Here is a 21,377-nt window from a genome sequence, read left to right as displayed (position 1 = left end):
ACTGACAGAAAATCAGCACTGAAAAGCACTTCAAAATTAGTTATATGATATTTACAGGAATCCATGAGACATCACTTGGCAAAAGCCACAACTGGATGCAAAAATCAGACGGGAAAACTCTTACCGACTTATTGGTGACAATAAGAAACTAGCACCAGCATTTAGAGTTACGAACAAGTCTATACTACACTTTGCCATTGACCATAATGATGGAAAATTCAATACGGATTCAATCAACCCTAAATCCTTGATCTACAAAAATCAATGAAAAAGATTTCAACTATTCACACGTAGCACTGATAAATAACATACGTACTTACACCGCATATCAAGAAAACATGGTATGTACACGAAAAAAAAAATTAATTAAAAATATATTCTGCATAACCTTTCTCAACCCTTCAACTTGGGTTAGGGGAAGGGGAATACCCACAAACTGGATCATTCTTGACCCAGAACTTAGCATTAAGCACACAGGCTGAAACTAGAGATTTTCAGTTATACACAATAAGTTCTACAGTTATACTTTTTCCTATGTTTGTACACCTCTTGGAAATGCTTGTTTTGCAATCATCTAAAGAAATAGAAAATGAAACTAATGGGAAATGACAGAATTTTGTGAATGGGTAGGAAAGCAAAATAATTCAAAACTTCACCGATAATCACCAGCAGGCTTCTAGGTAACTGGGTATATTCCTACACCCTGTGTATATCATCAAACTTATTTCCTTAGAGCTATCATATGTAGAATACAACTTTGAAAAAAAAAATTTTCTTAAAAAAACAGATTACTTTACAGTTGCTTTATCCTGCATTACGGATAGGCTACTGTAGAATAGTAGGTCTGTGGCAAAACAAACAGTACTTCTGGGACAAAAATAACTTTCCTGAGGCAAAACCATCATCTTTACAGTTGCGTAATCCAGCATAGCTACTGACACATGGATTAGGCTATGGTAAAATTATGGCCATGTACCAAAAATTCAGTAACATGATACAGACTAAAAATTAACTAAAAAACCAATGATAAATTTCTTTTTTCTTGGAAAGTGTGCTACAATAAACTTTGTATTTCCTTTTCCTTGGAAAGTGTACTGTAATAAACATGATATTGTTATTGTACAATAAAGTTTCATACATACTTAACTGGCAGATATATACTTAGCTATGGACGACGGAGTCTATAGCTAAGTATATATCTGTCAGGGAAGTTGAATGTATGAAAAATGATATTGTTAAACTACAATAAAGTTTTGTACATACTTACCTGGCAGATATATACTTAGCTATAGTCTCCGACGTTCCCGACAGAATTTCAAATCTCGCGGCACACGCGACAGGTAGGTCAGGTGGTCTACCTTACCCGCCGCTGGGTGGCGGATGTACGAACCACTCCCGTAAGCTTGTCAGATTTTTCTCTTCCACCTGTCTCCTGAGGGGAGGCTGGGTGGGCCATTAATCGTATATATCTGCCAGGTAAGTATGTACAAAACTTTATTGTAGTTTAACAATATCATTTTTGTACATGAACTTCCCTGACAGATATATACTTAGCTGATTGGCACCCTTGGTGGAGGGTAAGAGACAGCTCAATAATACAGGTAAGACGGGAAACAACTAATGTTGTAGGATATAAAAACCTTGGTTCTCACCTTTTCAGGATGAAGACTTCATAGATACTATCTCTGAGTCTGCATTGCCTGGAGAGCTACAGCTAGGACGTGACCTGATGCTGAAAGACTCTCGGATCTACCACTGGGGATATGTGATCCCCTATTGTGGTAGAATCCAAGTCGGATGACTGTTTAGAGGGACCTTGTCCGCTTACCTAACAGATCCTTACCACTACCTCTGCAAGGAGCCAAAACCCACCAGACCACCTAACCAAAACACAAAGGGTTAATATTAAGACAAAAAGAGGTGCCTCCTGCAACCTCTTTCAGACAACCAAAAACAACAATATAAAATATAGGGATAACATATATTTACACAGGATAAGTTTTTTTTTCAGCTCCCGCCCCAGCACCGAATCCGCCGATACGAAAGGACCCAAGGCGAAGCATTTATCATATGTGATTTTACATCACGTAGGTAGTGGTTTGCGAAAACCGATTGGCATCTCCAAAAAGTCGCCTCCATCAAGTTCCGCACAGACATATTTTTTCTGAATGCAAGCGAAGTTGCGATGGCTCTCACCTCGTGAGCTTTCACTTTCAGTAGTCTAAAATGATCTTCCCTTACAGGCAACATGTGCCTCTGTAATAAGGCTTCTCAGAAAAAAGGAAAGAGCATTCTTCGACATGGGCCGAGTGGGGTCCTTTACGGAGCACCAAAGCACATCTTGATTAGCCTTAAGTTGTTCCTTCTCTTAAGGAAATACTTCATAATTCTCATAGGGCAAAGAGTTCTTTCAGGCTCTTCCCCTACTAGAAAAGATAAACTACGAACTTCAAAGCTCCTGGGCCAAGGGCGTGATGGGTTTTCATTCTTGCCGGGAAACTTGGAAGAAATGAACACACCATAGAATCTTCCTTAAACCCTACATTTCCCTCAATAGCTTGGAGCTCACTCACTCTCTTAGCTGTAGCTAGGGCCAAAAGGAAGATAGCCTTCTTCGTCAAATCCTTGAAAGAGGCTAAGCCAGGAGGTTCGAATCTAGACGATCCAAGGAATTGTAGGACTACGTCTAGATTCCAGTTCGGTACTACATGAGGACGCTTAATGGTTTCAAATGATCTAATAAGATCATGCAGGTCCTTATCATCGGATATATTTAAGCCTCTATGCCGAAATACCGCCGCCACATACTGCGGTATCCCTTAATAGTTGACACAACCAGATGACATTCTTCTTTGAGGAAAATAAGGAACAAATCCGCAATTTGGGTCACAGAGGTACTGGAAGAGGAAATGTTCTTCCTCTTGCACCAACGTCTGAAGACATCCCCACTTTGATGGTATACACGCAAGGTGGAAGGTCTCCTCGCTCTTGCGATTGCTTTAGCAGCTGTTGCTGAAAAGCCTTTCGCTCTGACCAAACTTTGGACAGTCTGAAACCAGTCAGACTGAGAGCGAGGAGATTTTTGTGGTACCTGTCGAAGTGGGGTTGTCTGAGTAGATCGCTCCTTAGCGGGAGCGATCTTGGAAGGTCCACCAACCATTCCAGTACCTCTGTGAACCATTCTTGGGCCGGCCAAAAGGGAAGCGATTAAGGTCATTCTCGTTGAATCGGACTCTACGAACTTCTTGATGGTTAGCCCCAGGATCTTGAAGGGGGGAAACGCGTAGACGTCGAGTCCGTTCCAGTCTAGAAGAAGAGCATCTATTGCTACTTGCCTCTGGATCTGATATCGGAGAGCAGTAAGGATCCAGCCTCTTGTTCTTTGACGTGGCAAAGAGGTCTATGTGTGGCCTGCCCCATAACTTCCACAGGCTCTGGCATACATCCAGATGAAGGGTCCACTCTGTGGGAAGGACCTGATCTTTCCTGCTGAGGAGATCTGCTCTTACATTCCTTTCTCCCTGCACGAACCTGGTGAGAAGCTTGATTCCTCTTTCTTCTGCCCACAGAAGAAGGTCTCTTGCTGTCTCGTACAGGGAGAAGGAATGCGTCCCCCCCTGTTTCCTGATGTATGCCAGAGCTGTAGTGTTGTCCGCGTTGACCATGCACTACCGATCTTCTGACTTTGGGCTCGAAAGCCTTCAGAGCCAACCACACAGCCATCAACTCCTTTCTGTTGATGTGCCAGGCTAACCTGGTCCCCCACCCAGGTACCTGACACTTCGCTGGTTCCCAGAGTTGCACCCCACCCCATGTCCGACGCGTCGGAGAACAACACCAGGTTGGGGGTCTGTGATTGAAGAGACAGTCCCTTCGCAAAGAGGTTGGGATCTGTCCACCATAAGAGATGTTTCTTGATGTCCTGGGATAACGACAGGGAGAACGTCAAATCCTGAGAACGACGACTCCAATTCCGATGAGAAAGAATTGGAGTGGTCTCAGGTGCAACCTTCCTAGGGAAACGAATTGCTCCAGAGAGGAGAGCGTCCCCAGCAGACTCATCCACTCCCTCACTGTGCATACTTCTTTCCCTAAGAAGGTTGTTACTCTCTCGAATCCTCGGGCTATCCTTTCCTGCGAGGGAAAAGCCCGAAAACTCAGAGAGTTCATCTGTATCCCGAGATACACACACTCTTGCTCGGGAATTAGTGATGACTTCTTGAAATTGACGAGAAGTCCCAAAGCCTTCGTCAATTCTAAAGTTACTTGTAAGTCCTTCAAACAACGATCTTTCTGAATTGGCCCTTATTAGCCAATCGTCGAGGTACATGGATATCCTCACCCCTTTCAAATGAAAGCCATTGAGCCACATTCCTCAAAATCCCCGTGAACACTTGAGGGGCCGTCGAGAAGGCCGAAACACAGAGCCCTGAACTGAAAAATTTTCCCCCCCATCATGAATCTGAGAAACTTCCTCGAGGAAGGATGGATCGGTACGTGGAAGTAAGCGTCCTGTAAATCCAAGGAAACCATCCAGTCCCCTGGACGAAGTGCTGCCAGCACTGATGAAGGCGTTTCCATCGTGACAAATTCTTCTTTTCTACGAAGAAGTTCAGGGCGCTTACATCCAACACCGGTCTCCATCCCCCTGAGGACTTCGGAACTAGGAAAAGGCGGTTGTAGAAGCCCGATGAATGATGTCTGTCACTAGTTCGATAGCCCCCTTCTCCAGCATCTGATCTACTGCTAGATGGAGAGCTTGATTCATGATGGGGTCTCTGTACCTGGCCGCAGTTTCCCTTGGGATGGCCGTCAAGGGAGGTCTTTCGACGAAAGGGATGAGGTAACCTCTCCTCAAAATAGAAAGGGTCCAAGGATCCGCCCCTTTTTGGGCCCAGACTTCTGCAAACTCTAAGAGTCTGGCGCCCACCGTTGATTGAAGGACTTGCAAGTTATTTGGGGGCCTTAACAGACTTGGCGAAAGTCTTACCCCTTCTTGAAGGTCTACACCTCTAAACGTAGAGTTTCTTGATGAAGATGCCCCCTCGAAAGGGTTCTCGAACACTTGCCTTTTCCTTCTTAGCCTTGGTAGGGAAGGAAGGGCGAGGTTTTCTTGCCGACTGTGCCAAAAGGTCCTGGGTGGCTTTGGGCGAAAGTGACCTCGAAATGTCCTGCACTCGATGTTTCGGGAACAACTGAGTAGACAGAGGGGCAAACAGCAAAGAAGACCTCTGAGCATGGTGGGAGGACCGACTTCGTTAAGAAGGAACAATAAACCGACCTCTTCTTCACGATCCCGGCCCCATAAAGGGAGGCGATTTCACTCGCTCCGTCTCTTACCGACTTGTCCATACAAGACAAAACACACATAAGATCTTCTGGCGAAATTGACTCTGGCACTTCAATTTTCTTGGCTAGGACTCCCAACGACCAATCAAGGAAGTTAAATACTTCTAGCACTCTAAAACATACCTTTGAGCAAATGATCCAATTCATTCATTGCCCAAGTCGTCTTAGCAGAGTTAAGGGCAGTTCTCCTTGTCGAATCTACCAGTGCCGAAAAATCCGAATCAGCCGAAGACGGTAGACCCAATCCTAAGGGCTCTCCTGTTTCGTACCAGAAACCAGCGCGTCTCCTGATAACTTCGAAGAGGAAAAGCGAACATCGTTTTCCCCGCTTCTTCTTTGGAAGCCATCCAGGAACCAAAACTCCTCAGTGCCTTCTTCATAGAAAGAGTTGGTTTCATCCTCACACAAGAAGAACTCTTCGCTGTCTTCGCCGTTGAAAAAGTGAGTGAGGAGAAGGAGGAGCCGTAGGCGTAAGGGAATCCCCAAAAACTTGTAAAAGTAGCTCTGTAAGCTTCTTGTAAGAAGAGACAGCAGCAGAAGTGTTCGGTTCCTCATCCGAACCTTCTAGGACGTCTTCTCGAGGCGAGCGCGGAAGATCCTTATGTGACGAAGGGATCCTAGCAGGAGTTGAGCGAGAGGTTGGAGAACGCCCTCTCTTAGAAGAGTTCACATCCCCTGGAGAACGATGAGAAGATCTGGGAAGGCGTCTACGATGAGGACTCCCTCTTCGAGGTATACGGAATCTCAGCCGAAGGAGAGGTAGGGCTCCTACTCGAGAATCCTCGGAAACACCACAGGGCGCTTACGAGGAGGCGAGCGCCTACTATACTCTATGCGCCTATCCTGATGGCGAGCGGCTGCCAGGAGAAGAGCGCCCTATCGAGAGCAGAGCGCTTGCGCGGCTCTCCATACCTGTCCAGTTGCGTACGATCAACGGAAGTCCGACTGGAAGGCGAAATGCGCCTACTAGGAGAAGGCTGCTTGCGAGACTCTTGACGTCGAACAAGAGGGTAAACATTCAGGAGAAGGGCGCTTCAAAAAAACTAACGACGCCTACTTGGAGAAGGGCGCTTCCGGGATCCTGGTGCCTACCAAGAGACAAACGGTCAGGAGAAGTGCGCCTAGAAGCGGGAGAGCGCCTACACGGAGAAGGGCGCTTGAAAGACTCTTGTTGTCTGCCCCTAGGAGAATAATCAGGAGTATGACGCCTTAAAAAGAGACGAGCGCCTACTAGGAGATCTATGTGCAGTAGGCTCTTGGCGCCTACCTTGCGGGGAGCGGCTAAACAGTAGGCCGTCTATCATGCACACGACTCCTACCAGACTCTAGATGCCTGTCAGGAGAGAAGTCACGATCCGACACTCGAGGAGAGTGACATCTGGAAGAAGAACGCCTACTTGTATAAGGGCGCCTTCTAGAAATCTTGAGGCTCGCTGAGGAGAAGTTTTCACGCGAGGGAGTTGAAGAAATCGCGTGATGAGCAGGTGCAGTGCGCTTACCGGAAGCGGGGAATCCAATCTGGAGAAAAAACTTCTTTCTCCATAGAGCGTCCTACCGATGTTTGGCGTCTTGAAATCGAAAGAGAGCCAGGCGAGCGAGGGCGCTCACTCGAGCGAGGGCGCTCACGCGAGTCCCCCACCTTCATACGAAACCTCCCCATAATGAAGGAGAACGATCCTCTGAAGAGCGGCGCCTAGATCTCTTGATCGGAAGAGAAACGTCCTTCTTCCTACGTGATCTAACTGCTAGAGAGTCTGCTAGCGCCGTGATCTGAGCTTGAAGTCCCGCGAGTACTCTCGTAGGAGAATCTTCTTGTTCTTCCTCGGAAGCAGGCGCCGAGCGCGGAGCGCGAGAAGAAGAACGATCACAGGATTTCTTGGGTTTCTTCGCCTCCACCGACGATTCTTCCGGGAAAACCTCCGGACTAGAAGCCAAAGGACTGCAGGGAGCCTTCCAAGCCCTCTTCAACGGGCGCGACGCATCCGGGGAGTTCCAACCTCTCTTCGGAGAGGGAGACGACGAAGAGGAGAAGCATTGGCGTAGGAGCTCCTTCTTGTAGCGATCCGAGGCAGCCTGGGAGCGTACTTCAGGATCTGCCGAGGGGACGCCTGACCGGTGGGGGCTCTCCCTAGCCCTCCTGCGGCTTTCGACTTTCCTACTCCACTGGAACTGGGAGTCTGGAAGAGGTCTAGGCCTAGAGGCACTAAGGAGCCGGTCAGACGCACCCTCCACAACACTGGGGACACTGCACTGATCACTAACACTCTCCTTACCTTCCAACTGACGAATCTTCTGATCCATAGAACGATTCTTGGCTTTCAGAGCTGCCGCCTCCGAAGGCGAATCTTCGGCTTCGGTGCGGGGAGCCGGGGCTGCCACTTGGGAAGAAGGTTCTAATTCTACGTTAGTACTATTAGGATCCACATCCAACTCACTCATTCTAGATCTGCTAGAACTTCTAGAGGAAGCCTTACGCACTCTATCACGTTCCAACTTCCTAACCTAAGAAGAGAGAGCCTTATATTCTTCTTCATTCAATCCCTTACATTCATTACAAGGGTTAGCAAAAGCACATTCATTCCCCCTGCATTTCATGCAAACCGTGTGGGGGTCTACCGAAGCTTTCGGCAACCTCACCTTACATCCTTCATTCACGCAAACCCTAAACAAAACCGAAGTTTTAACTACCGATTCTAGATCAGACATCGTTAAAGAAAATCAAACTCAACATCAAACCGGTCCACAATCAGCGTATGCCAAGCCAAACAAAGCGAATACGTCACCAAAAAGAAGTCCAAATTAACTCCAGGCAAGCGAGAATCGAAAAACTATCGAGAGGAACCGACAACAGTTGTTATCGTTCCCGCGACAGAGAAAAATCTGACAAGCTTACGGGAGTGGTTCGTACATCCGCCACCCAGCGGCGGGTAAGGTAGACCACCTGACCTACCTGTCGCGTGTGCCGCGAGATTTGAAATTCTGTCGGGAACGTCGGAGACTATAGCTAAGTATATATCTGTCAGGGAAGTTCATGTACAAAATTGTATTTTTCATCTTTTTGATGAGAAAAAAAAAAAGCTCATTGTGAAATCTGGTAGTGGGTAGGTGGGGGAAGGGGTGTCATACAAAACCATCAGGATGTGTTGTAATGCTGCTGTCTTTACCATTCAGATGTATACTATTTATGTAATTTTCATTTGAAAATAAACTAAATTGCCTCAATAACTTAAGATGTTCCTCAAGTTACAAAAGTAATATTCCTTCACAAGAAAGAAGATTGACTGATATAAAGATCTCTGGCATCAGTTGCTACAAAAAAGAAACATGAAGATTTTTTAAGCACTTTCTGATTTCAAAACTGACCACTTCAGAAAGGCCAAAAGACAAATGAACTTGACCCGAAATCTCGTACCCAGATGAATAACAGAAAACCACCCCATTCCCAAAATTTTATAGTATCACCACAACTCCACCCATTACCATCTCCATAATGTATGTTTATTTGTAAACTTTTCCCTTTGCAGGAACTGAATGTGAAACAAGTTCTCTGTACCTGTCTGTTGCCTTCAGTAAGTACTATACTTCCGAGCTGACGACAATCTAGTTAGGCTTTCATCTTTACCCTTTTTCTTTGAATACCTGGGCCTTCCTGCAAGGCCTTATTCTTGCTTCTTCCATACCTACTGCTTTTCCAACTATCATTCTTCCCTTTTCATCATTCACTAACTCCATCAGCTAATAAACAACAAGTCACTTTGTGATATGTACCCTCTTTCATATTAGGGCGTTCCCTCTGAAATCTGCCATGACTTCCAGCACACAAGTTATACCTTTACAAAATCCACTCCATTTTGCCAGTGACTATGACTGTTTATTTTGTATGTAGTGTAGGTTGTATTATTACGTATTATTTTATTTCTTTTTCTACCTCAGTTACCCTATTTGACCGTGTGGTACTTGTATTGTGGGGTTCCGGGTTGCCTCCCTAGGAGACCATCACTTTTCTCACTATGTGCGTGACTTCTAATAGCGCGCTCTTCTGTACCTAATTTTTCCAAGTTCCTTATATGCCATCACATTGTATCTTGCAATCCAAGATTTCACATCTCTCTCTACTTTGTCTTTCGTTCAAAACTGTACTAACACATACTAAAAATTCCAAATAAGGTTACTTAAATGCAATTTCAAAGTTGCAATATTTATTATTTATTCTTTATAAAACAAAGTTGTATCTATTATAGTATGTAACTACGTACGTACATAAATTATTTCCTTTCTTCTTTTTATTGTGGAAGCAAATATGTACAGTATAAAAGAAACACTCCTATACTATTAAATAATTACTGCACAACAACAACAAAAAGTGCACACCTGTATATTCAGTACATGCAATTTTGGTTTCATTTCTTTGTGGCATAAACATGCATCCCTTACCAACTCGTCAACAATGATCCAATTGTTCATAATTTTACCTATTTTCTTATAAACGGAGTCCTTTTAATCTAAAATATTATTTATGTCACAGTATTACAGCACTTGAAAATTTATGCATTTTTGCATTTGAATATTATAAAGGGACTGCCTGATCAAAAACTGAAAGATGATAGAACAATACTCATATGAACCAGTGAGGCCAATAGTGCTCTAGATATAAACAATATAAAAAATTCAGTACAAATCAGTGTGGCTTGCAAAGCTTACTGTAGATGAAACTAGTAGTTTTGTTGCATTCCTTCTAAGATCCAAGTTGCACTACTTTGTCTTTTGTTTTTCATCCACTCCCTTTGGTTTCTCCCTATTGACATGTTCAACTATTTCAACTTTACCTTGCACCAATTATTGTATCCTGTTTAAAGAACATACCCTTCTTAACAACAAGCCCATTTGTCTAAAAATTATAAGGCTTTGTTAAACAAAAATAAAGGCAGTCCCCGGTTATCAGCGGACTCTGTTAATGGCGATCCAGTTTTATGCCGCTAGACGTTTTACAGTGCTTGTCTAGCACCATAAAATTGATCATTTATGGCAACACAACAGGCGGAGTTTCAGCTATCAGCGCCATAAGGTGCCAATAATGAGTTATGGCGCCATAACATACCTAACAGAAGTGCCATTAACTGGTTATCGGTGTCATTAACCAAACCTCAGTGCCATAAATCACCGAGTTTTGGTTAATGGCGGTTTTCGCTTATCAGCATCCTGCTGAAAACAGAACACCCTGCTGATAAACGGGGACTGCCTGTAATATCAACCGTGTAAATTAAATGGTCCTCAACAGCTTTCTAAAAATGTTTTAATATATGTACAATCCTTACTAAATACACCTGTACAGGATTACTTACTGGCTGATAGTGATTAGTGGGAGAACTTTCAAGTTGTGGCATTTACCCCTTTTTTTCGAATTAGTAATAACAAAGATTATACAATGCTATTTGTTAAAACAACCACAGTGCAAAACAGACTGCAAGCATCTTTAACCAGTTGAAGAAGCACATAGGGCTACACAGCAAGTTTACTTCAGAGTTAACTGTAAACAAATGAAGAGCAAGGGAGGGAAAAGAAAATAAACTATAATTAAAGCTTCTAATAATAACTGTGCAAACATTAGTTTGCTAGATTTTTAAAATGCAGTATCTGTTCATATAATGTACTGTGCATATAAATTTGTGCACTTCATTACACACGATCTCAAAAGATTCTGTTCAACCCATTAGCAAGGAATGATACACATCCCTTTCTGAAAAGATTGCACTTTTTGTACGTTTAAATCACATGATCTACTTTAAGTCAGAAATTGTATATACTCAAAATCCATAGTGCACAGAAAACATATTTTGTATATATTTTGATGCTTATTGTCGGAATTTAATTAAGGTGGCAGGACAATTGAGCTATATGCAAATGAAATTGTTGTACATTATAACTGAAAGGCGTTGAGTCCCAACTAGAATTTCTGTTCAAGACTAACAATGCAGTCATCACAACAGGATAACTGACATTAGCAATGGTGAAGGTTGAATGCTACATCCTGGCATGCATACACATAAACTACTTGATTTTTCACCCTTAATTTTGAGTTTTTGATGTTCATTTTTCTATTGTCAATTGCTCAAAATTGATATACTGTATATACAACAATATATGCCACACTGTACTTATATACACGGGTAAGCATAACCGTGCAAGTAAAAAAACATTTGTCACAACAGAATTACTGTGATTCATCTTCATCAACAATAATCAACAAATCTATAGAAAGATTTTCAGACTGCACTTCCTTTGCATGTCGTGAAGCTATATGTATTTTCATGTTTCCTTTACGATTTGCGCGGTGTGGGCAGTATGGACAACGGAAAGGTTTATGAGAACCATGTGTTAGAATGTGGCACTGGAGATTGTCCCTTACGTTGTTCTGTGGGGGCAGTATGGGCAGCCATAAGGCTTATCCCCACATGGTGTTTGGAGGTGCGTGGCAAGATTTTGCCTTCTGTTGCTTCCGGAGAACACCTTGCTGCAAACATGACACGTCAGAGGTGCATCATCATCATCATCATCTTCTTCCACCCCCTGCAACAAGAGAACGACCTTTTCTTAGCGCTCCGTATCGTTCTGCAACTTTTATGTAAACAGAAGTATTTCCTGTCTAGTTATATTTCTGTAAATGCTCTGCATCCATGCAGAGCGGCCTTTCAATTGAAGAGCCACAGTCACTTGCAAGAAGGAAAAACCTGAGAATTCTTTTACCAAACTTCTCTCTGAGATACTTCATCAAAACCAGTAAGGTGCCACTGATTCTTTACACTACATGCTAAGGAAAGATTTGAAAGTTACAGAGTCTTGACCCTCATTCTCTTCACTGGTGGGTTCAAATGAAGGCACTGCTGCCGACTGTCCATAATTTTGGGCGTCTGCGACTTCTGATGACAAAGCACCAGCATGTAGGCTGTGATTGATACTGTGTCTTGCACGAATGGTGGTATTTTTCATGTTATCACTACGATTTGCACGATGAGGGCAATAAGGGCACTGGTACGGTTTATGAGAGGTGTGGGTGATCATGTGATACTGAAGATTTTGTCGTTTATTCCTACCGGTGGATAACCTTACCACAAACAGACACGAGACAGCTTAAAAAATTCACCACTGCCTCTCGCCACGCCTACACCAACTAGCCTGGAAAGACATGCATTGCGTCAGGCCCTACCCATAAAACCTGAGGTTAATAATATCAGTAATGTAATGCATATTTAATAACAGCATACAGTTCACAACCAAACAACAAGAGATCTATTCAATATTTGCTCATAGGCATTTAAACACTGCTATCCTCAAAAAAAAAAAAAAAAGTGAACAAGTCTCCCTTACCTAAACACACAAAAACCATTACAGAGCTTACGTTCACTATATGCATTCCTAATTTTTTTATTTTTAATTAATAAAAAATAAGAAATAAAAGGCTAACATCTACAGGATAAGTATGGTGACAGACACACAAAATGTCAAGCTGCTACCAGTGTCCCCTTCTAGAAAGATACCTCTAAATAAGCAATATCAAATAGCATTGTGCAGTTTTTTGTACTACATCCTAAACCAAACCAATTTCCTGCATACTGATCCTTAAAACATTTTGGGTAAGTACAAAAAATGAGAGAGAGAGAGAGAGAGAGAGATAGAGAGAGAGAGGGGAGAGAGAGAGAGAGATGGAGAGAGGAGAGAGAGAGCAATCCCTTGAATAATATGCTAGGTTCAAAACCAACATGATATTGTTGGCTTTTCTCTTTATTCTCACAGTAAAATAAGCTGCAAATGAATATGTATATTAACAAAGAGCTTTGACCTCAAAAAACTTTTCTTCAGCCTATCCATTTGACCCAAGCACCCCTGCTTTTTCTACCTTTTTAACCGTTCATTTCTTCCTTTGGTCTCCTTCAACCTTGTTCAGTTTCTTTCGTTTTTGGTTCTGCTCCAAATTTTCTCCTCATTTACTAACAACTTTTTAGGGAGTCAAAATGAGACACTGCTCAATAACATACTTTATTACCACACAGCACCCAAATAATTTACTAGGTATTCTAAGCTAACGCAGCTGCAAAGAATCTTTGAGTCTAATGTTTCCCAAAAGTATTCAAGACAGGACTATAAGAAAACTTACAACTGATTCTGTTAATGAAACTACAGGCAGTACCCGGTTATTAGCGGACTCGGTTATCGGCGATCTGGTTTTATGGCACTTAACCCTCTTACGCCGATTGGACGTATTAAACGTCGAGTCAAAATGTCTCCCGTATGCCGATTGGACGTACCATACGTCGACTCAAAAAAGTTTTTTTTAAAATTCGCGGAAAAATACTTATAGGCCTACCAGCCGAAAACTTTTGAATCACGCGCCTTGGGGGATGCTGGGAGATCACGGATCAAGGCCTTGTTTTGTTTTGAAGCGTGACCAAGTGCGCATGCGCGGAATCCTTCCTTCTCGCTCCAGCCAGCATCATCGTAGCATCATCCGTCAGCGATCTTTTGCCGCAATCGTGTTTGACTGAGCTTGTGCGAGACTTTGAACATTTGTGTTGGTACAGAACGTTCATAGAGATGTCTGACCGTCGTATGACACGCGAAAGGCGCATTTTACCCGTCGGAAGGGGTCGTGTTAGAAGAGTTTTGGACTTGGATGCTGGCGAAGGACCCAGCACCCCAACCTGACCTCGCTCCTCAACGCCGTTCTGTGCGAACCACGTGTCGATGAAAGTGCTTCGAATGTGTCTCATTTGCCGTTAGTAACCCCAAGGAAACATCGTGCCATCCTTAGGGGCATTCGTAGGAATTTGGGAGGGCTCAAACAAAGAGACATTGACGATTATTTATCGGAGCTCGATCGAGAGCATTTGGCAAGTCCTCATTTTGATGGCGGTTGGTCATCCAGTGACGAGGACATTACTCCCGATCATAGTGATGACGAGGATTATTTGCCCCCAATGTCCGTTCGAGGGTCACATCCCGAAAGTGAACTAGAATTTAGTAGTTATAGTGCTTATGAGGGGGAATCTGAGGAGGGGGAGGACGATGATTTAGGATCAAGTTTGTTGGTGATGATGATGGGGATACAGAAAGCGAAGGGCTTGAGTGAGGGAGATGGGCCAGTGAGGGGGGTTCGTGTGGGAAATCGTGCCCGCGGTCGTGCCCGCCGCTTCGCGGCTGCGCGCGCAGGGGCACGTAGAAGGTGGATAGTCCGTGCTAGCCTAGGGGGTCGTCCTGAGAGCGACGATGGGTGGACAGAGGACCCCACACCACTACCATGCATCCATTTGACGGCAAATCCTGGCCTCACCGTACCTGTTCCCCTGACTGCTCTGGGTTTGTTCAGCTTTTCCTTACGCGGGAATTGCTGGAGTAACCTGGTAGCAGAGACGGTGGACTACGCCAGGTATTGCCGTGATGAACTACGCACGACATTATCTTATCACTGGCGAGGCTGCGACCTCCCTGACATGGCGCATTTTTTGGGGGCCCCCCCCCCCCCCTCCACGTTTTTTTTGGATTGATTCCTGCTGCCGACGTCAGGATGTATTGGAGGCGTAATTTTCTTTTATGTACGCCCTATGTGCCCGGCATTATGCCCCGTGATACTTTCCTGGCGTTGGACAGATATTTTAACGCCTTCAAACGAAGGGCCATACCCCGGAATAACTCTGATCGCCTCATTTTAGTGCGCCCAGTGTTGGAATATATTCGTGAACGCTGTAAAACTCTCGTGATTCCTGGAAAGAACCTTTCTTTAGATGAGGGGATGATGCCTTACAAAGGACGTCTAAGCATCAAATTGTATAACCCCAAGAAGCCGAAGAAATATGGCGTGAAATTTTTTTTTTATTACCGAGGCCAACACTGGCTACGTCGTGGACTTTTCGGTGTATTCCGGGGTCTTCTCCACGATGCGTGACAATGTTTCGAGCTTGTGGATCGTTTCCGTAACCAGGGTATACCATCCTGTTTATGGATAATTATTAAACTCGGTATCCCTGGCCCAGGAACTGTATGATGCAGGTGTTCACGTCAGTGGGTACCCTTCGGTTGGTGCGTGGGGCCCCGAATTCCCTCAAGAGGTACGCTAGCCATCAGCAACATCTGGCAAGAGGAGAGACACAGTGGCGGCGGAAGGGAGCTGTCTTCGTCATCTGTTGGAAGGGTGTCCGACTCGTCCCATGATTACGACGAGCCATGAACCTGTCCAAGAGGAGATCGTGCAGCGGAAGAAGACGCGTCGACAGGCCGAGTTGTGTATGAGCAGTTTCGTGTTGAGCGCCCTACCGTCATTGGGCACTACAATAGGCACATGGAGGAGTTGATCTCTTTGATCAACTCATCCAATATTATCCCTTCGCCAGGAGAACCAGAAGGTGGACACAGAAGCTCCTCAAATACATCCTTCAGGTTTGGCCCTCCAAAATGCCTACGTACTCTACTGTGGGTACTACGGTCCCGATCTACGGAGGATGAGCCACTACAGTTCCTTGAGGCAGCCGGGGAAGCCCTCATCAACTTGATCCCAATGAGTGGCCTTCCATGTCCTGGCCCCCCTGCCCCGAGCTGTAGATCTACCCATAGAGAAAAGGGCAGACCTTCGGGGTGCCAACTTCGGTCATCCTTCTGCCGACGCCCCTGCTGCTGACCGCCCCTGCTGCCGCCGCCCCTGCTGCCGCCGCCCCTGCTGCTGACGCCCCTGCTGCCGCCGCCCCTGCTGACGCCCCCACCCGCGCCCCTTTCTGTCGGGTAGTGGACCCTCCGTGTCGGCTAATGCCAGGGGATCACACACTGGATCTCCTAGAAGGGCGCAGGCAGAAACGGTGCCGGGTGTGCCATATGAATGGCAGAAGGAGAGACACCCGGTTCTTCTGTCGCACCTGCAAGATAGCTCTATGCAGGTTCGGGGAGTGTGACCGCAAATACCACAGTGTGGCCTTTGTATTGGAGTGCGACTCAGCGGCGGTCAAGGGAGGGCGCACAGAACCGCGCCCTATCCCAGCGGCCGTAAGGGCGCGCGTTCTCCCTCCTTCCACCTGTACCTCGTCATGTCGAGAGGAAAAAAATGCAAGACTCTTCAATGGAGGAGGGAGAAAACAAGAATAGAACGAAGAGTCAGGATTACGAGTGAGTATTCTGCATTTATTTTATATTTAGTTTTATATTTATTACAATTTTTTATATATCTGAATGTGTGCATGATAAAATAATAATAAGACATTTCATTGTATGCGAAAAGAGAAGTGTCACCTGCATTCCTTTTATTTATGTATTGGTACCAGAATCGAAGAATGTAATATATATATTTTACGTATAAAAAAAATAGTATATATACGTATATATATATATATACTATATATATATATCTATATATATATAACGTATATATATATGATATATATATATACGTATAATAAAATATATTATATATATTATAAATTTTAATTTTTTTTTGGGGGGGTTAAGCAAAATTACTTACAAGTCTAGTAATATTCAATCATTGTTTTATCTTCATTTTAAAACATATTGCAAGTCTCTAGAAACAATATCTCGATTTTTATGGTTGAATATTTGAAAAAAAATATTTTTATTCCGTCAGCGCGCCGATTTCTCGGCCCGAAAATCTCGGAAAACGCGTAGGTCACATTCTCCTAATATTTGTGCCTTTTCATATTACGCTTTATTTTATAGTTTTATATATGGAAATGTGCGCAAAAACATGCACAAGATAACAAAAAAATATTGGAAGGTTGTAGCATTTATCATTTTTGAAAATATTTGATATAAGTACGATTAAGTACGAAAAAAAACTACGATCGGTCAACTTTGACTCAACCGAAAAGGTAAAAAAAACGCATTTCATTAAAATAAAAAAAATCTTACAGTCTAGTAATATTCAATCATTTATCTTCATTTTAAAACATATTGCAAGTCTCTAGAACAATATCTCGATTTATGAGTGAATTTTTGAAAAAAAATAATTTTTTTCCCCTCCGCGCGACGATTTTCGGCCGAAAATCTCGGAAAACGCGGTAGGTCACATTCTCCTAATATTTGTGCTTTTCATATTACGCTTTTTTAAAGGTTTATATATGGAAATGTGCGCAAAAACATGCACAATATAACAAAAAATATTGGAAGGTTGTAGCATTATCATTTTTGAAATATTTGCATATAAAGTACGATAAGTACGAAAAAAACTACGATCGGTCAACTTTGACTCAACCGAAAAGGTAAAAAAACGCATATATAACATAAAAATCTTACAGTCTCGTAATATTCAATCATTTATCTTCATTTTAAAACATATTGCAAGTCTCTACAACAATATCTCGATTTATGGTGAATATTTGAAAAAAATATTTTTATTCCGTCCGCGCGCCGATTCTCGGCCGAAAATCTCGGAAACGCGTAGGTCACATTCTCCTAATATTTGTGCCTTTTCATATACGCTTATTTTTTTAAAGTTTTATATATGAAAGATTGTGCACAAAAACATGGCACAATATACAAAAATTATTGGAAGGTTGTAGCATTTCTCATTTTTTTTATATTTGCATATAAAGTACGATATAAGTACGAAAAAAACTACGATCGGTCAACTTTGACTCAACCGAAAAGGTAAAAAAACAAGCATTTATAACATAAAAATCTTACAGTCTAGTAATATTCAATCATTTATCTTCATTTTAAAAACATATTGCAAGTCTCTAGAACAATATCTCGATTTATGGTGAATATTTGAAAAAAATATTTTTATTCCGTCCGCGCGCCGATTCTCGGCCGAAAATCTCGGAAACGCGTAGGTCACATTCTCCTAATATTTGAGCCTTTTCATATTACGCTTTTTTTTAAAGTTTTATATATGAAAATGTGCGCAAAAACATGCACAATATAACAAAAATTATTGGAAGGTTGTAGCATTTCTCATATTTTTTATATTTGCATATAAAAAAAAACTTTTAACAAAAATTCGACATTCGGTCAACTTTAACTCGTTCGAAATGGTAAAAAACTGCATTTGTAAGCTAAAACTCTTACAGTATCGTAATATTCAATCATTTTCCTTCATTTCGAAACAAATTGCAAGTCTCTATAACAATATTTCGATTTATGGTGAATTTTTTAAAAAATTATTTTTTTACATCCGCGCGCTACGAATTCATGCATCATTTTGTGATAATATTTTCTCTGTGTTGCTTTTATCGTTTTACAATGTGTTATATATCAAAATGATCGCAATTTAGTGCACATTACAACGAAAAAAAAAGTAACTTGTTACCTCTAACCGTTTGGCGCACAGCGCGATTTGAATACAATTATGTATGAATTTTTTTTTTTTCGCTACCATATATCGCATTATTTATATATGATAATGATATTATTTTTCATTTCTGATGATTGCATTCTAAACTTCAGGCAATGACAAAAAAAGGAGCCAAAAATGAACTCTTAATCTTCAAAAGTACGCGCGCTGTAAATTTTTGAAAAAATTATTTTTTCCACTTCCGCGCTCACTCCAAACCAGGCCCGGCATACGGGAGACGTTTTGATTTTTAGGGCCCCGGCGTAAGAGGGTTAATAAGGCCTTATGGCGCACCATAAGGATGCTTATGGCACACCATAAGGATGCTTATGGCACGCCATAAGGGTGCTTATGGCACAGATAACCATTAAGTGCCATTATGGCACCATTGATTACTGAGTTTCAGTTAATGGCGGAAGTGGAACCCCTGCCCAACCGGGACTGCTGTGTGTTTTGGAGAAATACATTGTCCTCATATATGTAAAAATAAGAAAAAAAAATAGAAAAGAGAAAAAAAAGTGCATTCGTCAACAAAAACTTCTCATAAATTTAGAGTAACATGAAACCTTTAAATTGAGCATGGGAATTACAAGGAGGAGCCAGTCTACAAGACATATTCAAGAGGCCCTTTGTGATTATAAATTTCTGTATGCTTTGTAATTCTAGCTGGAGTATTGTGGCATAAACATTAAAATGACCCACAACCTGAACTGAACCAATGCTGTCTACAACAAAAACTATACGTACTACTCAATTTTTCAGCTAACTTCAAGAAACTTTCACAATCAGCATCACTATCATTATATATTATTATTATCATTATTTATTATGATTGACCTCCAATGAAATGTGAAATTCTGCCACTTATGTCTTCCCAGTTTTATTTTCCATAAATCTCCACTCATCTCCTGGTTCACTTCTCAGAGTTCCCATTTAAGATCTGGGTCTTCCAACTTTTCTGATGCCCACAAGAGCCAAGCAGATACTGTCCCATAATATTCCCCCAGGAATTATGCAAAAGACATTTCCACGCCATTTTCAACCTTCTCATTATTACCAAAATTCCCATAGGCTTAACCCCACCCCAAGAGTTAAAACTCTTCAACTATAACTATTCTAGGAGTTTAATCAGGAAAACAGATCCTGAAAACAGAATGGATTTTTAAATGAATGGTGGAGTGGAAAGTGTACCAAGACAAAATGAAAGACAAAAGGAACAAAAGAAAATTCATTTGCAGAGATTAATCTAGCAGTAGTCATATTGAAACTCTGATAGCAATGATCAAAACAAAGATATTTTAAGCTATGTTATACATACTACTATATGTAAAATGATAATGACAAAGTAGAAAAATTTATATTGGTAATAGCAATAACACTGACCAATAGAGGTACATTGGGTTAATTCATACAATGCTAAAAGCCTTTGGGCCAGGGTTTATATCACTGATTTGATCAAGTGATTTTTTTTTCCATGACAAAATATTAAGAGATTTGTACTGAACGACATGAATGAGGATACAAAAATAACTGAAAGTTTACTGAACCTTTATTCCAGTGTAAAATACAATACTGTACAGGCAACTATTACCTATAGGTTTCTAACAGCAATACCGTCAGTATTCAGTTATCATCATCATTTATATAAAGTCTGGTGTTAGGAAGCTGTTGTGACAAGTGAGCATGAACTGTGAGGATGTGCCTTCTGACAGTAGGTCGATGATTGCTACGGTATGGGCAGTAAGGGCACAGATGTGGTCGTTCTCCAGTGTGTGTCAAGATGTGCTGCTTCAAGTTGTGCTTCCTTGACCGGCCACCAAACTCCTTTCCACACAAGCCGCACTGCACAACCTTCTCATCGGAAGAGGCACTCTGTAAAGCAAGCACACACAGCCCTCAGCTCCTTTTCCCATTCAAAAACAAAGAACTCTACACATCCTCTGTTACTGGGCACATCACTACTCAAATAAAGGCAACCAATATAAATCTCAGAAGTATACTAGTTGCCATTCATATGGAGAAAGTCCAAGACAAGATGCACAGTTATTAAAAAAAAATTTTTTTTACTCAAGTCTCATCAATGATAACAGTGATTTAAAGCATAAAGTTCAGATAAAGAAAAGTGCAGTCTTGTTGAATGATTTAAATAAAATGCCATTATTCAGAAACGTAAATAGATTATAACGAAACAAATACAAATCAAGCTTTGGTTGCATTCTGAAGTATTTGATTTACTATAAGTACAAAAAATACACAATGAATCCAAACACTACTACTGGATGGTAACAATTTATGCTTTATGCAATAACCTAACATCTTAAGCTAAATCTCATCTCAATGATAATATCATGAGTGGGCCAAAGTAACAACTGTGAAGACAGCATGGCTCAGTTCATTGACTCTTTCCCACCAACACAAAACTGGATTTCCTTCAAGCTCATGTTACCAGAATTCCAAGAGACTTCCTTTCAGGGGATATGTTAGTCGCATCCTGTGAGGTTAGGGCCCAATTTTCCTTACCCTCTTTTACGCTTGGATTTGATAGGGGAACTGGATTGGCGGTTCTATTATTATTCTCACAAAAATTCACCATAATATTCAAGCCAAAAGCACATATCCAATAAAACTTTCAAAAGCTTCCACAGTGTAAACTGAAGTCGCAAGAACAATGATGCTTGATTTCCGACACCACCACAGAACAAAC

At 42.1% G+C, this 21,377-nt stretch overlaps 1 protein-coding gene across 29 annotated transcripts in view; it reads right to left on the bottom strand.

The window, feature by feature from the left end:
- Positions 1-21,377, bottom strand: part of LOC135197193 (longitudinals lacking protein, isoforms A/B/D/L-like) — a 185,139-nt gene that overhangs the window by 79,028 nt on the left and 84,734 nt on the right. The window contains exon 5 of one of the 29 annotated variants that reach the window (XM_064224237.1): positions 9,532-11,916. The exons of 26 other annotated variants lie outside the window; for them this stretch is intronic. In XM_064224237.1, coding sequence (XP_064080307.1) covers positions 11,752-11,916 — 165 coding nt within the window. In that variant the 3' untranslated portion in view covers positions 9,532-11,751. Of the gene's footprint in view, positions 1-9,531; positions 11,917-20,207; positions 20,546-21,377 lie in introns of those variants that run through there. 2 more of the 29 variants (XM_064224227.1, XM_064224215.1) reach the window with 2 other exon arrangements.

Source organism: Macrobrachium nipponense, chromosome 18, assembly GCF_015104395.2.
Source record: "Macrobrachium nipponense isolate FS-2020 chromosome 18, ASM1510439v2, whole genome shotgun sequence".
Taxonomy (NCBI): Eukaryota; Metazoa; Arthropoda; class Malacostraca; order Decapoda; family Palaemonidae; genus Macrobrachium; species Macrobrachium nipponense.
This window is presented reverse-complemented; position numbering and strand designations above follow the sequence as displayed.